Source organism: Gopherus flavomarginatus, chromosome 10 (genome assembly GCF_025201925.1).
Source record: "Gopherus flavomarginatus isolate rGopFla2 chromosome 10, rGopFla2.mat.asm, whole genome shotgun sequence".
In the NCBI taxonomy this organism is placed as follows: domain Eukaryota; kingdom Metazoa; phylum Chordata; order Testudines; family Testudinidae; genus Gopherus; species Gopherus flavomarginatus.
The window spans coordinates 22,385,417-22,403,292 of NC_066626.1; the positions used below are offsets into that span (position 1 = coordinate 22,385,417).

The 17,876-nt window shown below is 44.0% G+C and overlaps 1 protein-coding gene across 1 annotated transcript in view; it reads right to left on the reverse strand.

The window, feature by feature from the left end:
• The window catches only part of KIAA2012 (KIAA2012 ortholog), an 88,255-nt gene that overhangs the window by 23,389 nt on the left and 46,990 nt on the right, over nucleotides 1–17,876 (reverse strand). The window contains exons 13-16 of the mRNA XM_050969560.1: nucleotides 14,022–14,093; nucleotides 12,022–12,093; nucleotides 8,807–8,858; nucleotides 8,524–8,709 (exon numbers count right to left, since the gene is read on the reverse strand). Of these exons, the coding sequence (XP_050825517.1) occupies nucleotides 8,524–8,709; nucleotides 8,807–8,858; nucleotides 12,022–12,093; nucleotides 14,022–14,093 (382 nt within the window). The remainder of the gene's footprint in view (nucleotides 1–8,523; nucleotides 8,710–8,806; nucleotides 8,859–12,021; nucleotides 12,094–14,021; nucleotides 14,094–17,876) is intronic.

Sequence of the window (17,876 nt, forward strand, 5' to 3'; positions counted from 1 at the left end):
CACAAATATGTTTGGTGCCGGGCCCACAAAAGGTTAACCTGGCCCTGCACATGACTCTGATACAAAACCATCAACTGGGCCAGTTCTCTCTCACCTTAGCTAACCTTTCAGTTAGCTTGGTGATGAAATGTGAAACCAAATAAGATTTGCACAGGTTAAGATTTCATCATATGCATGTCACACAGCTTGTTTCCTGCCTTAGAGAGGTAAACTCCCATTGTCTTTCTGCCTGTAAGGAAAGGCAACACCTGCACAGCTCCCTCATGTTGGCTGATGTAGGTCTACACAGCAAAAACTGCATAGGCGAGGCTACCCAAGCTGGCTTGAATCGAGATAGCACAAGTAACAGCAGCAGCGAAGACAGTGCAGGTAATACAAGGCTGGCATGGACTCTGGCTACATACTTGGCTCACCCAGCCCATGCTGTGCTGTCTGCACACTGCTATTGTGACCTGCGCTAGCTGGATTCAAGCTAACGTAGGTAGGCTAGCCTATGCACGGCTTTTGCTGTTTAGACATGCCCTTAGTCACAGGTGAAGAGTGAGTCGCATAGCACCCCATCTGTAGGTGATACTTGTGTAATACCCAGCAGAACCTAGGGAAGCCCTGAGGAGACGTGATGCCAGCATGAAAAACACATCTTTACCGACAACAGTCACATCTTTCATTATCAAAGCTTCACACAAAAAATCCGGGTAAAGAGTGAGAGAAATCCACCCTGCCAAACACTGCCCTGCTTATCAAACAGGGTGACCAGATGTCCCAATTTTATAGGGACAGTCCTGATTTTTGGGGTCTTTTTCTTATATAGGCTCCTATTACCCCCCCCCCCCACCCCCATCATGATTTTTCACATTTGCTGTCTGGTCACTCTATTATCAAATAATAACTAAGTGATGATTTTAGAATATGCAAGTGAGGCATCTGGGAGTAGCAGGAAAGCCTGAATCACTTGACTTAAGGGGTGGAGGGAGCTCAGAAGGGAGGGATGTCACATGTCTATTGGCACTAACTCTTCCAGAGCACTTCTCTCACAATTTTGAGAAAAAAAAAACAGAAGTCCCAGAACAGTAAAAAGACCGAATCTTTCAGTAATGTTCAATACTTTGCATTTCTATAAGACCATCCTTCAGAGGATCTCAGAATACTTTACAAACATGAAGAAATTCTCACATCACCTCTGTGCAGTAGGCAGGCATCCCCATTTGATAGTTTGAAACACAGAGAGGTTAAGTGATTTAATATAAATTACCGCAAATTAGTTACAGAGCCACATGAACAAAACCAAGAAGTCCTGATACTCCACTCCCCTGCTCTAAGCACTAGAGTACTACACAGGTCTTGCTTTAGCTGCTGCTTCTCCCCACTTTGCCCGTTCTGTTTCTCTCCCTTACCAAACAATACAATTTTTTTTTAAAAGGCCTGTGATAGCTTTATTTAAAACTGGAAGCTAATTAACTTGTAACTGATGTTTAAGGCCAGCAGGCATTCTCTTCCCAAACTAACCTTGCTCATAATGTTGTCTTGGCAGCTTCCACCACTGGGCCTGTACCGCCTGATCTGCACACATCACTCCCCGCTGCACATGTGTGGTGTGCAGATCACTCGCAGCACTGTGGGGCAATCCTGGCACTTGAGGAGTGCCGGGGGTGCTTGCAATGCTAAGACTATATAAAGGGTAGTGGGGAGTACACTATAGTAGTGTCTACATCGGGGTCAGCAGCCTTTCAGAAGTCGTGTGCCGAGTCTTCATTTATTCACCTAATTTAAGGTTTCGCGTGCCAGTAATACATTTTAACGTTTTTATAAGGTCTATTTCTATGTCTATAATATATAACTAAACTATTGTTATATGTAAAGTAAATAAGTTTTTTTAAATGTTTAAGAAGCTTCATTTAAAAATAAATTTAAAATGCAGAGCTCCCTGGACCGGTGGCCAGGACCCAGGCAGTGTGAGTGCCACTGAAAATCAGCTTGTGTGCTGCTTTTGGCACACGTGCCATAGGTTGCCTACCCCTGGTCTACACTGAACCTTTTTGGGGAAGTCTCCCACCATTGCAATTCAGTGACAGTAACAGCAAGAGCGCTAGTGCAGAGAGGAGACCAGCATCCTTAATACTTGGTCATCTAGCCCTGCTTAAAGTAGTGGTTCAACTTCTTTTTACTCAGACCGCTGAAGTAAAATAGACAAACTTGTGGACTCCCAACCAGAGGTGACCCATGTGAAGGGCACAGACAGGTTCATGTGACCCTCAGATTTCTACCTTCCATTTGGTCCTGCTCCATGAAGTGCTGTGGTAGCAGGGCAGAGCAGTGGTGTGTCTCCAGGGCTAGCTGCTGCCTGCTCATGGAGTCAATGGCTGTGAGGCAACCACTTCTGATGATGGCGAGATCTCTCTTCTGCAATGATGCTACCATTTTTGGTTCCCCCACACCCGAACCCAGAATGGCTGTGTAGCCAAATGAGGTAAGTCAGAGGGTGAAGGTGACACTCCCTTCCCCCACCCCACTGCCTGGGGTGAAGACTGAGCTCTAGCCCTGCCACCCCAGGCTGAAGCTCAGTCCTTGGCGGACCCCCTAAAACCTGCTTGTGGCTCCCTGAGAATCAGTGGCTTAGAACATTCTGGTAAAAACTTGACAGCCAGTCTACACTAGTGCTTTTGCTGTGGCTAACAATGGTGGACCAGTGCCAATGGTATTATGAAGGGAACTTCCCTCAAGGTAAGACAATGGGTCACAATGGACCAGGCAAAAATATAAGGATATTTGGGGGAAAAAAAACAGTGACACAGCTTAATTTAATTACAGGAAGCTTGTGACATACTACAGTACCTCAGACCTGAGAGAGAGACACATCATCTCCCCTTTTCCCCTCCCCTCTCAGTGGCCTTTGAAAATGATTTCACTTAGACCCTCCTGTATGATCATATTGATTTTAGATTTAAAACCTCCAGCAAATTCAGCTTCTTGTCTTTGCATCCGCGCTGCAGGAAGCACCACTAGGCAGTGAAAGATCTAGGGATTTTTGGTGGCTTGTTGTCTGGAAGAGAAAAGAAACTAACCTTAAAAAATGAGTTCTTTGGATACAGCTCTAGAGGGAGTCTTCAGAAGTGGGATTGTATAGCCGTTTTGGGCTTACTAACAAGAAATTCCATGTGTGTGGAGTTCAGAAGGAGAAATCAACTAAGAGATAAAACTCGTGCTGTGTGAAAAGGTGTGCTTTAAGAACTTCCCTGGTGTGAGTAATGGATATTTGGGGGAGTTAAGATGTTTAGCTAACAAATGCTGGAGAATCACAGATAAGAGAATGAAACTCCCCTGCTTATGCACTGCCCTGTTTTCTTTAATGTTATAGACAGCAGGAGAGAAGTGAGATTACTCAGTTGTAGTGGTTATAGTCTGATATCTGTATGGAAGTCCTGGATCTGTAAAATACAGGAAAGAAGATCAATGTCAATTCACTTCTCCTCCTCCTAAACCTGTTCACTTTTCCCCCAAGAGTATTCCTGATCCCTGATGGAGTCTAAGGATCTCCTCCATTTCCCTCTGCTTTATTTCACTCAGACTTCAGACCCTATATTGCAGTCACTATCTTTCTGGCTTTGAAGGACTGGGCAGGACACCCACAGGATACTAGTAGGTTGGAGGAATTGCTATAAAGTAACACATCAAGCATCCGTTCCCTCCAGGTGCTGAATTCGCTACCTTTTGTAGCACTCCTAGCCTTTTCTGGCTTAGGGCCTGAAGGAATGGAACAGTGAATGGAGCTTCCCAATGTCTTTGCTTGCAATGTGACATACTAAGTACGAGATTATGTCCTGTAACTTTCCAACATGGGTGCCCACAGTCAATGGGAGCTGCAGCTGCTGAGCACCTGTGAAAAGCAGGACACTTCTGTGCCTAAATATTGATTTGAGCCTATTTGAGGCTTTCAGGTATGAAAATTTGACTTAAGTTATTTGGGGCCAGCTCATGGTTTTAGCTATTAGCCCCATTATAGGGGCTGAGAAAGAATCATCATACCACAATGCAGGTCACTGGAAGAAATTTGTCTGACTGTCAAAATTCCTCCAACAGCTCAGGGAAAGCAGGTGCTCTACTGAAGTGTTACAGTGGCACTATAGGTATGTCTACACTGGAATAAAAGACCCCCAGCATGGTTGTGGCTGGCCTGGGTCATCTGACTCAGGCTTGCAGAGTGAGGCTGCAGGGCTAAAAATTACTATGTAGACATTTGAGACCCTTGTGGAGTCTCAGAGCTCAGGCTCAAGCCTGAATATCTACACAGCAATTTTACAACCCCGCAGTCTAAGCCCAGCGAGCCTGAGTCTGCTGACCTGGTCCAGCCACAGGTGTTTAATTGCAGTGTGGACATACCTTTAGTGCTGTCCACTGTACCAGCTTAGCTCTGCTTGACAATGCAAAGGAGAAATAGGGTCATGGCTCTGGTTACATCCTACCACTTTTCGGGGGGCTACAGTCACCAGTGACCCCAGTCTAATGCCGTCCTTGGACTCTGCATCCTGATTGCGGCTGGCCCTTGTATTTGTGGGCCTGCTCTTTGTGGCCTCTCACTCCCTTGTAACCCAGGCGGAGCCATCTGGCACTTTTAAGTGAATGAGACTGATTCAAGTTATTAATCTTCCGCCCGATTATCATTAACCTGCTAAGCCCCTGATATCTTTTTCTCCCTGCCCTGAGTTTCTACCGGCTGGTGTAGTCATTGAAACCTGTTCCAAGTGTGTGTAAAGCACTCCCTCATCAGAAGGGTAGCTCTTTACATTCCCTTTGCACATGATTAAAGGGCTCCACAAGCTGGTGGCCAGTGAAAAATCAGGCCCAGATTTCCTTGCCACACTTCCCACTGATGAACTGTGAACAAATGACAAGTCATAAGTGCCTCCCAGCAGGGCATATCTGTAATGCCTCTACTCTGTGCCTAGTGATAGGTTCCATACTACAATCCTGGATCTGTTCCAGAGAAAAATAATGGTGCCTGACAGTTCCTAGGTTTTCATGACTGGGAGACACTGAAAGGGTGATGAGGAAGGAATTTTCCAGATTTCAGTTCACTTTTGCTATATGCTCATCTAAAAGCAGCTGGCAACCTAGCCACCCCCCATAGTGAACTTGGACAACTAGTAGAAGCACAGCTCTAATCAGATTTGCCCATATAACGTTTGCCACATTCTCCAATTGCTTTCTCCAGCCAACCATCATCACCTCATTCTTATCTAGACTGAGCTTTCACAAACTTGTCCCCATGCCAGACCTGATCTCTACCAGACACAGACCCTTGAAGCACCCTCTGTGTTGGATGAAATGGCGACATAAAGCTGTCTGTGATGAAGTGGGAATTTTCTGTAATATTTTTATGATGCCAGTGCATTCCTCAGTTTTCCTCTGTACTCTGAATTGCTACCCAGAGGGTGAAAAAGGGTTAAATCCACTCTTGGGGCAGAGCAAGAGTTATGAGGCATTGTGTCGTAACTGCCTGGGGTGAATGAATGGGTCAGGTTATTAAAGGATTGGCTGAAATTGACCATATCAATGGAGGGCCCAGAAAAGAGAATGGGAACTCCAAGGACTGAACAATGAACACCTAACAATGGGAAACTCCAGTAGAGGGAGCGTGGGAGCTCAGTATGCCTCTACAGCAAGGCAGTGGAAGATGAAGTGTCAAGATACTGGGATAAGAGTTGGCCTTTGGAGGGACTCAGCAGCTCTCACCTTGGACTGAAAAAGAGACAACAGGAGATGGCCAAAAGTGGATTCATTGGCAGCTTGGCAGGGTGTGGAGAGTTGGCTTGGCCAGACTGGACTATGTCTTCACCTTTATTTCTCTCTGTTAGCCTAATGGCTAGTCTACACTAGAAGCACTACATCAGCGCAGCCACAGCAGGTCTGGTGAAGATGCTCTATGCCGATGGCAGAGAGCTCTCCCGTTGGCATAATTACTCCACCTCTACAAGAGGCAGAAGCTATGTCAGTGGGAGAGTGTCTTGGATCAGGTGTGTATCTCCGTTGGACCCATTGGACAGAGCTCACGGTGTGAAGCAAGAGTGCTAGGGCCTGGAGTCTCAGTCTGGAGTGCTAGGGCCTGGAGCTGCACTGCTGCTCTATTTTAAGTGTAGACCCGCCTTTAGTTAAGTAGCTCCCCTTAAAGTAAATGGGAATTATTTTCTGTGTAACACCAAAAAATCTTTCTAGGAATTTTGCTAGGCTCCTGCCTATGGTTTGTCTTTTCAATCCAGTCCACAACAGTGCAGAAATGAGGAGAATGTGGCAGCTTTCTCTGGCTTGTCTATAAAAACCTGAGATAGTAAATGGAGTCTGGAACCAAAATCAGACCTGGTGTAAGTGTGTGGTAATCCAGTGACTAAAGGGAAGCTGTGCCTACCTACTCCAGGTCTGAATTTTTGAGCTGGGCCTATGAAATTCAAGGAATCTAGGGGGAAAAGATGAGAGAGAATTAGAAGGTAATGTTTTGAAAGGGTCATATGTAAAGAGGATAAACTACACTCCTTTATGATCCAAGATCTAAGAACCAGGGAAATGATTCAAGTATTAAAATAGACCTGTAACGTCAGTCTCTTCAGACATACATGAGTGTTACTAGGCTCGAGAAGAAAAAAGCACAGGAACAGTGTGACAGTTTCTCACTGACTCAACAGGACCTGTCAGGCTATTTCCACATTTCTATCACTTGCTCATTAATGACCTCCTGCTCTATAAAAAGAACCCCCCAAATATTCTAAGCCCTTAGGGAGAACACTTCATATTGTCTATCAGGTATTAAATGGTCTGTTAGCAGCAAGGAAAGAATTTCCTGAAACTCTGGTCAGCATTTCCACCTCACCTACACGCCTTAACAAGAAGTTATGCATGATTAAATTGGCCATTACAAGATAAACAAATGCAGGTGACATTTTTAGCCCCAATCATTGACATCTACACTTCATGTCAGGCCAAACCCCAAATCAGTTTCAAAGAATGAAGTCATAGGTGTAAGTAACTCAGAAAGAAGATAAAGCTGTCAAACTCTCCACGAATGCCCCCAGAAGTGAGTGAACTATCTGGAAGAAAAACATCTTTGTCATTGACTGACCTGTGATTTTGAAAAATAAAATAAAACTATACTGGAAGTTAAACAAAGCAATGTGAACCAAACGATTTTCTTTCATGTGCAGGCTACAAACTAGTCAAGGGGAAAATGCCTTCTTTTGAGTCAGAATCTGAACAACTTCTGGCATATAAAACCAATTGCCAAATGACATCAAAGTCCACTTTGTTAGCTTGGGGCTCAATTCTGCAACCTTTATGCTGAATTGCACCAAGTAGTAGCAGTGGCGCTATTCACGTAAATGCTGCTCAGTATAATAAGAGTTGCAAAATCAGGTCCTCTGCTTTTAACACAATGGTTTAAGTTTAATCCAAGGGTAACTTCACTGAGTTCAATGGAGTCGCACCAGGGATGAACTGACCCCATGGCTCTCATACATGAGATCTGGGTTCAAGAGTAACTTTGGGATTAGAGCTGTGTGAAATGATTGCAGTGAAATCCCAGAACCATATACAACTCCCTTGTTCTGGCATTTCTTTTGGAATTCAAAACTTGGTAAATTTTACTGAAAGGATCATCAAGACTCCCAAACTTCTGAGTTGGACCTTGGCTCTGTTTTAAGTTGGCTCAGATTCACATATGGTAGTGCCTCTGTTTTGAGTGTATTTTGCTTTAAGTTTTTGGCTTGTTTGAACCTGGAATGGAAGGGGCCAAATTCTGCTATTATACCTTGGAAATGCCTTTGGGCCAAGTGGTGTAAACCATCCAGATTGAAACCAAAGTAAATGTCTACACAATCCCCCCTCTGAAATGAAATTCAAGACTAGCTTGAGTCAGAATCCCCATCTCCTAACATGGAAAATTTGTATATGTAAGGGAAATTGTGCTGGGAGTGTCATCTGAATAAGGGCAGAGTTGGAACATTAGGCCTTGATTCTAGAGCAATAAGAAGCAAATATATAATTCTTATTTATTGTGCACCCAAACCTGAAGACTCCCAGATGCCTATTAGTCTAAAGGATGGTTGCTGGTTAATAAGGTACCAACTCACTGTTGGCTAAAAAGATGAAGTTCCCACGTATGTTAAATTGGGGGAAAAAAAATACAGAGGAGTAAAATTTTCAAAAGCTTCTATATCCCATTTTCAAAAGTCCCTATGGCACTTAGGATCCTAAATCTCATTGGGAGTCCAATGGGACTTAGGAATTTTGTGTAAAATTTTCAAGAGTTCCTGTCATGCAAACTTTGTGTTTTTCCCAGAGACCTGAATATTGGAGAAGCATTGAATATGGACTATTACCTAGGAAGAAAATAGCCCAGCAATGATTCTCAAACAATCACATCACCGAAATTATTGGTTTCCAATCCAATGCATTTTCAAACGATAGAAAAATCCTTCTCTTACATTGCTGTAAACAGGTACCAGCCTTCTATGAAAAAGATGATCATGGATTTCTCACCTTTCACAAAGTTACTGTCCTCGTGCTGCTTTGCGCCAGGTGTCTGTGTTACACCATTGGAATGCATCGGTGAGTCAGAGCACAACTTAGTGTGCTGATCCTGTGTCAACCTGAGGTATCCAGAGAGACTGTCTTGGCCATGTTGGCTCTCCACTTTGAATTCAGAAACAGAGCCTCCATTTCCTACTGGCAAAATGGAGGAAAAATTAGCAATAGTGTTTGCTCATAGATCAAATGATGCAGTAAAAATTAAAAAGAATGAATAAGCACCAACTAATTTTACCTTTATGTTCATTTTCTATGCAGTGTCTATATCCTTGTTGTGTTCTAATTTCCTGTTTTAAAAAAAAGAGAAGCACCTTTTTAATACGAACAGTCAGCGTAGATGGGGCCAAGTAAAATGCAACATTGTGGCAGCTGGTCATAAAAATCCTGGCCCCAATAAGGTTTATGCAAGACCATCTGACTCAAGGAACTTGACTTGTCCTTGTCTCTGGTGACTGACCAGAACTTTGCAATCTATTGGTTAACTACGGCTTCGGGTCATGTTCTAACTCACTGTCTAGTGAAGAGCAGCCCCATTGCTCCCGTCACAGCTGCAGAATAAGTGGCTGCAGTAGTATTCAGAGAGCAGTCTGGGAGGAGGATTCCTTCTATCCCCTGGAACCTTCCCTGTGCTGAACCTGGCTACTTGGGATTAGTGCAGGAGGGAGGAAGATTTTGCTTTCAGAAAATCATGGAGGGAGTCTGTCAGACTGAGTGCCAGGAGCTCCTGGCTCCCAATTCTGTCACTAAACCAGGTCTCTCCACTGAAGTTGAATTAATTTTCATATTGCATCACGTGTCCTCCCTCAAGTAATAACGGCTATGAAAAGAACAAACAAGGTAGTGACAGACAAGGCAGTGAGAGACATTGGAAAGTGAAGACAGAAATGTCTGGGAGCAACAGTAGCACCACTCCCATATTAATGATGATTAATAAGTTACTTATTCAAGAGCAGATCCCCATCTGACTGCTGGAGCTGCACATAGTGAAGATGGTTGTAGACGACAAAAACAGAGAGTGCTGGAAAGTATAAACTGAATAACAGCATGAGATGTATTGTTGTCTGTGACAAGTGAGGCTCAATGCTACGAAGTGCAGTCCAGTGAGAAGCAGAGTGCCCTCAAATCCCACCTTGCAGGTTTGAGCCTGCTCTGAAACCTTCATATCCAGGGTAGCTGGGAAAAGAAAGCTTAACAAATTCCAACGAGCGTGATTTTCCAGACCATAGACAGGCAAAACTCCCATCAATTTCAATAGGTTTGCCTGTGACAGGACAGCAGAGTCAGGCCCTTGGCTTCTAATTTAACTCAAAATCTGCTGTTCTTTACACCCAAGCAAATCTGGAGTAAACTCCACTGATTTCAGTGGCCCCATTAATCGTCTCATCTGTTTTTCTTCAGATGCTGTCTCCGTTAGTTCCTCTTATCTCAGTTGCTCTTCTTCAATTGTGAGGTTAGTTGGTGTCCGTAACTAACACCATGTTCTATCTGGCACAGGCAATTGACAGCGGCTGATTGGTACATAGGGTTAATTAGCTTGCTTCCTTCTTCCGCATCACTAGTCATTGAACAGATCTAGCCTCAGGCAGAATTTCTGAGTACTCATGCCACTGTTGTCACTAGTGTGCAAGGTAGTCTTGCTATGGTAAATTTGAGAGAAAATCAGAGATTTGTCATGGCTAAATTCATGGGTTTTGGTTAAAGCTAGTAACAAGTCACACCCAAGTGCTTTTTAAAATGTGTGTAATGTACATTGCAGAAAAGAGAAATGTGGGTGGTACCACATGCCTCCTGTCAGCTTTGCTTAGTTTTATCTGGTTTAATTATTTTTAAACTTCTTTAGGGGGGAAGAAGCGGTCACCTCTTTTCACCTCCCCTCTGATTTGCTTATGAATTCACACACATGCCTTCTTCATCCTAAATTGCCAGTAGAATTCTTTATCTTTTGGGGTTTTATACCCATTAACTTTAAGCACATTTAAACAGTGATGTGACAGAGCAAGCAGTCATGGAGAAAAGGAAGGTGCCTCAGTGGGGAGATAGTCGATGCTATTTAAGAAGCTGGGATAAATCTCCCTGATTGTTGGGGCTCCCATTTTCCCCACTGTTACCTGGATTTTTGTCATGGGGAGGGAGGGAAAGTAGGGCCTGGGAAGTTTGTCCCTACCTCAGAAGTAGACTCAAGGCATGCTGTAGAGCAGCCTTGGTCCATGAAAGAGTAGGGGGACAGGAGGCCTGTCTGCGAATATCCTTTTACCAGGGCATACTGGGAAGGAGAGGAATCTGTGTTGCTACCCCAGCGCAGGCACTTGACCTCTCGGTCAGCGCTGAAGAAGCAGTACTAGAGAAGGAGTTGCTCCGAGAGCTTGAGATATAGTTTATTGGAGCCCTACAGGCAAAGATTCTGTGGAACCGATGATAATCTGACTATTGCGTATGCTTGTGGGGGACTGGATTTTGTATGTGTAGGGAACTTTGTGTTTCTGTTGATGCAGACATAAAAGCACTGAATAGCAGTGGCCTAAGCTTATAACCTGGTGTCTGCCTGTGACCAGTTCAGCACACTGTCTCCACAGTGTACGAGACATGCAAACCATGTTTGTCTAATTGGTTTGGCCAATCCTCCTTTCTCCCAGCTCTATGAGAAATAGGGCCTCCCAGAGTGCATTGCCTCATGTGCTACCTATGCCATGCTAATGCCATGTGCTTTAGACACTCTGTCCCCTGCTGCCCAGAATACTGATACAAATATGGCCGGGATGGTGGAAGAGCTTCTGTGCGGGATGGACACAAACTGAACCATATTACTTGTAACTGCTTTAAGTGGTCATGCTGCTAACTGCTTTCAAATCACAGTTTAAAAACTCTAGAGAGAGAGTCTAAGAAAACCAATCTAACTTGACACAGGCTACTGAACAACAGTTTGATGGTAAAGGCTTCCTCCAGTATCTAAATGTTTCATTTTCATGGCAAATTTCAAACCTTATGCATAGTGGGCCAAGTCTTTTGGCCCCAATTATGGATGCTCCAAGGCTTAAATGCAGCATTTGGACTATGTTCAGGTAAGGGGCACAAAGTAGGTTTCTGTGCAGGAAGGTTCTGCAACCCTGCTTCTTCCTTTCCATGATAGGGAGTTGAATTGTTCTGCAGCTGAGGAGGGTGAAGGTTTGGTGACTGGCAGTTTAGCCAGGGAGTTCATACACAGCTAAAATCCACAGGGTGATTATCCCACCAGGGCACAGCAGGCTACATCACTGTTCCTCTCCACAGCTGGTAGTTCAGGCTATGAGGCCACTTGTGAGCTTCTTTAGGCTGAGGACCACATTCCTCAGCTCTACGTGCATTTTCCTGAATGTACAGTGTAACAACCCATTCACTTGGGTTGTGTGTTCTGTCCAAGGGTTTCCTTCCATCCATTTAAATACATTTGGTGAATTTCTATTTTGAACATACCAGCCCTTTAGCTGTATAAGCCCCAGAATCTCCTTTCTTCAGGGCACCTGCTTCCAAGGGCAGGGTGACTTCCTGTGAAGATAAATCCCATCAAAGGCATGACAGTTATAGTTAGTACTACTTAAACAACTCACATATCTATTGATTTCATGCCTCATGATATCAACCGCTGAAATAAGAACAAACACTAAAGAAAGGAAAAGCTCTCATATAGTATATGAGATTAGGGCTGTCTGTTGTTTGCTTACACAGTATCATAAATATGCATTGTGTCTTACAGACAGGTAAATTCTGCCACAAAGAAGTTATAGGCAAAGGCCACAATGGTGAAATCGGATCAGCATGAGCAGGTTTCTGCACTATGTAGAGCCCCAAGTGAAGGACTGCAGCCAAAGTTTCATGGCAAGCAGCTATTATAAATGCTAAGGGATTTAAGTATCAGAGGGGTAGCCGTGTTAGTCTGGATCTGTAAAAGCAGCAAACAATCCTGTGGCACCTTATAGACTAACAGACGTTTTGGAGCATGAGCTTTCGTGAGTGAATACCCATTTCGTCAGATCTGCATGTATTCACCCACAAAAACTCATGCTCCAAAAAGTCTGTTAGTCTATAAGGTGCCACAGGATTCTTTGCTGCTAAGGGATTGTGAGGAAAAGAGGCTGAGGGAAACAGCAATAAAATCATTGGGTTGTTTTGGGGGTAATGTGTGTGTGTCATGGAGGTTCTGAGAGCTCTCTTTAATCTGTGTGGCTGTGCAGTACTGCATATTTCAGGAAAGGGCATGGTTTGTACTGTTCACGGAAGAGGGTTTTATAGGAGGAAAGAGCAGAGCCATGATGGACCAGGTCAGGAAAATGGGTCCAGTGCATGTTGTCGATGCTTAATAAACAATGAAAAGGAAACATTATTTATTATGTTCCAACTCAAAGGACAGCAGGTGTAACATCTTGTAGAAGAGTACAATAACTTATTTACAGGGCCCCTTCAGCCACCAGGCTGCAGAATTTACCCCTTTACCACAGAATTATGCTCCAGAATCAGATGTAATGATTTAAAAATAATGTTTCTAGACTTTGCGGTTGTGAAGAAAATCTTAGCAATGTGAACCAGGCGTAAAGTGTAACAAGATGCAGTGATGTCTCTGTTAATCGGGCAGACAGCCTGAAACAAAAACTTGTAAACTGCCCCATTCCTTTCAATGGTGTGTTAATTTTGTAACCTATTTATTAATCAATTTAAATGTAAACACTGATCACTTCAGCCAAAACATCCCACAAACAGGACTGGACTGGGATTCTGAAGTGGTGCAAGGACTTGAGAGATCAGACTTGCCTCACTGTGACTCTGTTTCCCCACCTGTAAAACAGGAATACTGATCAGGTGCTTGGACTAGATAATCTAGTGGTCCCTGTTGGTCTTAAAAATTATGATACCAGATGCAAAGCACTGATTGTACACTGAAAAACTTTGTTTTGGGTCAAACAAAATGCTTAGTTTCTGGGCATTTTGAACTGTATTTTAAAAAAAGCAAAGGAAATGAAGGGTGACAGTTTTGTGACTAAAGGGCAGGTTGTGATCCAAATCCTGAGCTAGTGTAAGATGTTGTAGTTCTGTTAAAGTCAATGGAGATGCACTGGTTCATCCTAGCTAAGCATCTGACTGAATGTCTGTGGATCATAAAATTTAGAGGTGATTTTTAAAATTAGTATTTCTGGTTTTAGATTTTAACCAATAAAACTGTCCCAAGGCCATCTTTTACAATTAGTTTTTAAATGTGCACTGTAAATACCTAGTTTAGCTATTTTTAAATTTTTTTTTAAACTTTGTCTCCTTTGCTGGATTCTGTTCCCAATTTTGTTACTGAGAAGTTAAAAAATCTAGAAGATATTCTTTGCAATGTAACTAAAATCTTTTTAAAAATGTGAGTCCTATGCGTGGCATAAAGGGCTGCAATGACATATTATACATTACTTATGTAATTTTTTTCTGTTTTAACATACCAGCTTTTTCTTCCGAAAACTCTGAGGCTCTCCTTCCTTCAGGACAGCTGCTCCCAATGACTCTGAGCATTTCTGTGAAGATAAACAAGAACTGCAGAGGTCTGACTTACAATGAATGCTATTTAATATCACAAATATTTTCAGAAATAGCTTTCATAACACACAATATTAACTCCTGAGTGCAGCCTGAAACTAGCACAAACTGATTTATGGTTAACACATCTCCCTGCTCTAAATAGCTGTGCAGTGTTGCTGCTCACTGTTCAACAGCTGCTGTGTTACAGAGCAGAGGTGGGCGTATTTCAGTGGTGGGCGAAGTGATTCCTGTACATTCTATTTTCTGCCAGGGTGTTGTCTTAAGTAATATTTATAAAGTGTTCCTGAGACCTTTGAATGAAATGTGTTACAAAAAGCAAATTTATTGTTAAGATGTTAACCTCTGAGGACATACACAGCTTGTCTGTGTTGGACAATTGAATGGGAAAGATTGCACCACTGTGTGCCCATGGTGTGGTGTGTCCATGCTAGATTGTAGTTAACTAAAAGAGCCTGCTGCTGTTTTGTCTCTCATCACACTAGCTCTGCACTACACCACTAGTGCAATGTCAACTGGATACTTATCCCATTGATCCTGGCACAGCCCCTAGAAGCAGTAGATTCTGGAAAATTTTGGAAGGCCTTGTGGGATACTTCAGGAAGTGTTTTTTACAGGAATGCTGGAGGATATGGTTAGTATGCTTGTCTAGTGTCAGTGATGCCACAGAAGAAGCTTCATGCCTTCTGTTATGCTTCTGCCTATGCTTGGACCAGCCTCCCACTTCTTAGTCACTATGTGCTCTTTTTCTTCAGTTCTAATCAACCTGCACTGTTTTCCTCATCATTGTTGTATCCGCGTTCTCTCATTCCTGAGCTGTTGTCCTGAACTAGCATGAACTCTTCTAACTTGCAGAGAGATAGTGTCTCTATTTTGTGTGTTATAAAATGCTGGGTACATTTATGGTGCTGTATAAATACAGTGGTGCTCACTAGGATTACATATTGTTAAGTGCTATGATCCGATCATAGTGGATAGGCAGTAACTTGCAGATAGGTAATTTTGCTGCCAGCTGATGCTTTCACATAACAATCATCACTGTTTACTGTTTAAAAACGCTTAATCACAAAACCATCACACAATTTCGAGGCACAGTTCATTCACACTGACTGGCAGCCTTTGCTCTAAACAGGCCCAGGACTGGAATAGCTGAGTTGTTGCAGGACAGGATTGAGCCTGAATTGGCACAGATGTGTGGGAAGCTTGTTTTAATGCAAGTTCCAGCTGGTGGTATCAGTACCTCATTTTCATGAGCACACAGGTTAATTTATCTGCCAGTTGGCAACTTCCCATTGTGTTACTGGGATCATGCAATAGAGCTGCAAGATTGCATTGACTGTGCATTTATTTCCCATACCTTTTTATAGCCTATCTCTTATCTTTTCTTTGTCCAGTCAGAAAACACTTTTCTGCTTTTAAGAGCTAGTAAAGGCATAGCAGTTGATAGCGTGTATATAGGCAGCACTCTCCCAAAAGAGCACTTCTCAGCTGTGCAATGTGTTGCTTACTTGAGAATTTCAGGAACTGATTCCTGGCTTTTATAACATGAAACAAGATGAATCCGATACCAGGAGACTGACCAAGGCCTGGTCTACACTACGCATTTAAATCAACTTCAGCAGCGTTAAACCGATTTAACCCTGCACCCGTCCACACAGTGAGGCCCTTTATATCGATATAAAGGGCTCTTTTAAACCAATTTCTGTACTCCTCCCCGGTGAGAGGAGTCGCGCTGAAATTGGTATTACCATGTTGGCTTAGGGTTAGCGTGGCCGCAAATCGACGGTATTGGCCTCCGGGCGGTATCCCACATGAACCACTGTGACCACTCTGGAAAGCAATCTGAACTTGGATGCACTGGCCAGGTAGACAGGAAAAGCCCCGCAAACTTTTGAATTTCATTTCCTGTTTGCCCAGCTTGGAGCTCTGATCAGCACAGGTGGCCATGCAATGCAGTCCCAAATCCAAAAAGAGCTCCAGCATGGACCGTACGGGAGATACTGGATCTGATCGCTGTATGGGGAGACAGATCTGTTCTATCAGAGCTCTGTCCCAGAAGACAAAATGACAAAGCATTTGAAAAAATCTCCAGGCTATGATCCAGAGTCCACAGCACAGTGCTGCATGACAAGCGTAACGGAAAGCAAAAGAATCAAATGGACGCTCATGAAGGGAGGAAGAGGGTACTGAGGACTCCAGCTATCCCACAATCCCCGCAGTCTCCGAAAAGCATTTGCATTCTTGGCTGAGCTCCCAATGTCTGTAGGGTCAAAAACATTGTCCGGGGTGGTTCAGGGTATATCTCGTCAATTTACCCCCCTCAAAGAAAAGGGAAAAAAATCATTTCTTGCCATTTTTCAATATCACCGTATGTCTACTGCATGCTGCTGGTAGATGTGGTGCTGCGGCGCTGAACAACAGCATCCCCTCCCCTTCCTTTCCTGATGGCAGACGATACAAAATGGTGGAAAACCGCCATCATCCCGTGAGTGCTCCTGGCTGGCCTCGGTGAGGTAGGCAGGGGGTGCCTGGGTAAAAATGGGAATGACTCCGTCATTCCTGGCAGATGGTACAAAATGCTTAATAACCGTCCTCCTCATAGCAGCTGGAACCTGAGCTCCATCAGCCCCACCCTCCTTTCGTGTCTAAAGAAAAGTTTCTGTACTCCCTGGACTATCATAGCAGTGAGAGGCTGCACTCCTCCCCCCTCCCCCTTTTAATGTCCTGCCTGGACTATCATAGCAGCTGGAGGCTGCCTCCCCCTCACTTTATCTCACTAAAAAGTCAGTGTTTCTTATTCCTGCGTTCTTTATTACTTCATCACACAAATGAGGGGACACTGCCACAGTAGCCTAGGAGGGTTGGGGGAGCAGGGAAGCAACGGGTGGGGTTGTTGCAGGGGCACCCCCTAGAATGGCATGCAGCTCATCATTTCTGCAGGATCTCTGGGGCTCTGACCCAGAGCGGCTGTGCTCTCTGGCTCTCTAGTAGACTTGCTCCATATTCTAGGCAGGACTGACTCTATTTTTAGACAAAACATAAAGAAGGGAATGACCCGGGGAGTCATTCCCATTTTTGTCCATGCGCCCCCGGCCGACCTCAGCGAGGCCAGCCAGGAGCACCCATGACAGTAGCAGACGGTACAAAATGATTGATAACTGTCATCTCATCGCCAATTTACAATGGCAGATGGTGCAATAGGGATGGTAACCATCTCTGCTACCTTGCAAAGGCAAATGAATGCTGCTGTGTAGCACTGCAGTACGGCCTCTGTCAGCGGCATCCAGTACACATACGGTGACAGTGACAAAAGGCAAAACAGGCTCCATGGTTGCCATGCTATGGCGTCTGCCAGGGCAATCCAGGGAAAAAGGGCGCAAAATGACTGTCTGTCTGCCGTTGCTTTCACGGAGGAAGGAATGAGTGACAACATTTACCCAGAATCACCCGCGACACTGATTTTGCCCCATCATGCATTAGAATCTCAACCTAGAATTTCAATGGGCGGGGGAGAATGTGGGAACTATGGGATAGCTACGGGATAGCTACCCACAGTGCAACGCTCCAGAAATCAACGCTAGCCTCGGTACATGGACGCACACCACCGAATTAATGTGCTTAGTGTGGCCGCGTGCACTCGACTTTATACAATCTGTTTTAGAAAACCAGTTTATGTAAAATTGGAATAATCCTGTAGTGTTGACATACCGCTAGTAACAATTGTTTAATCTCTGGTGTTGATTACTTAAACTACAGCCAAG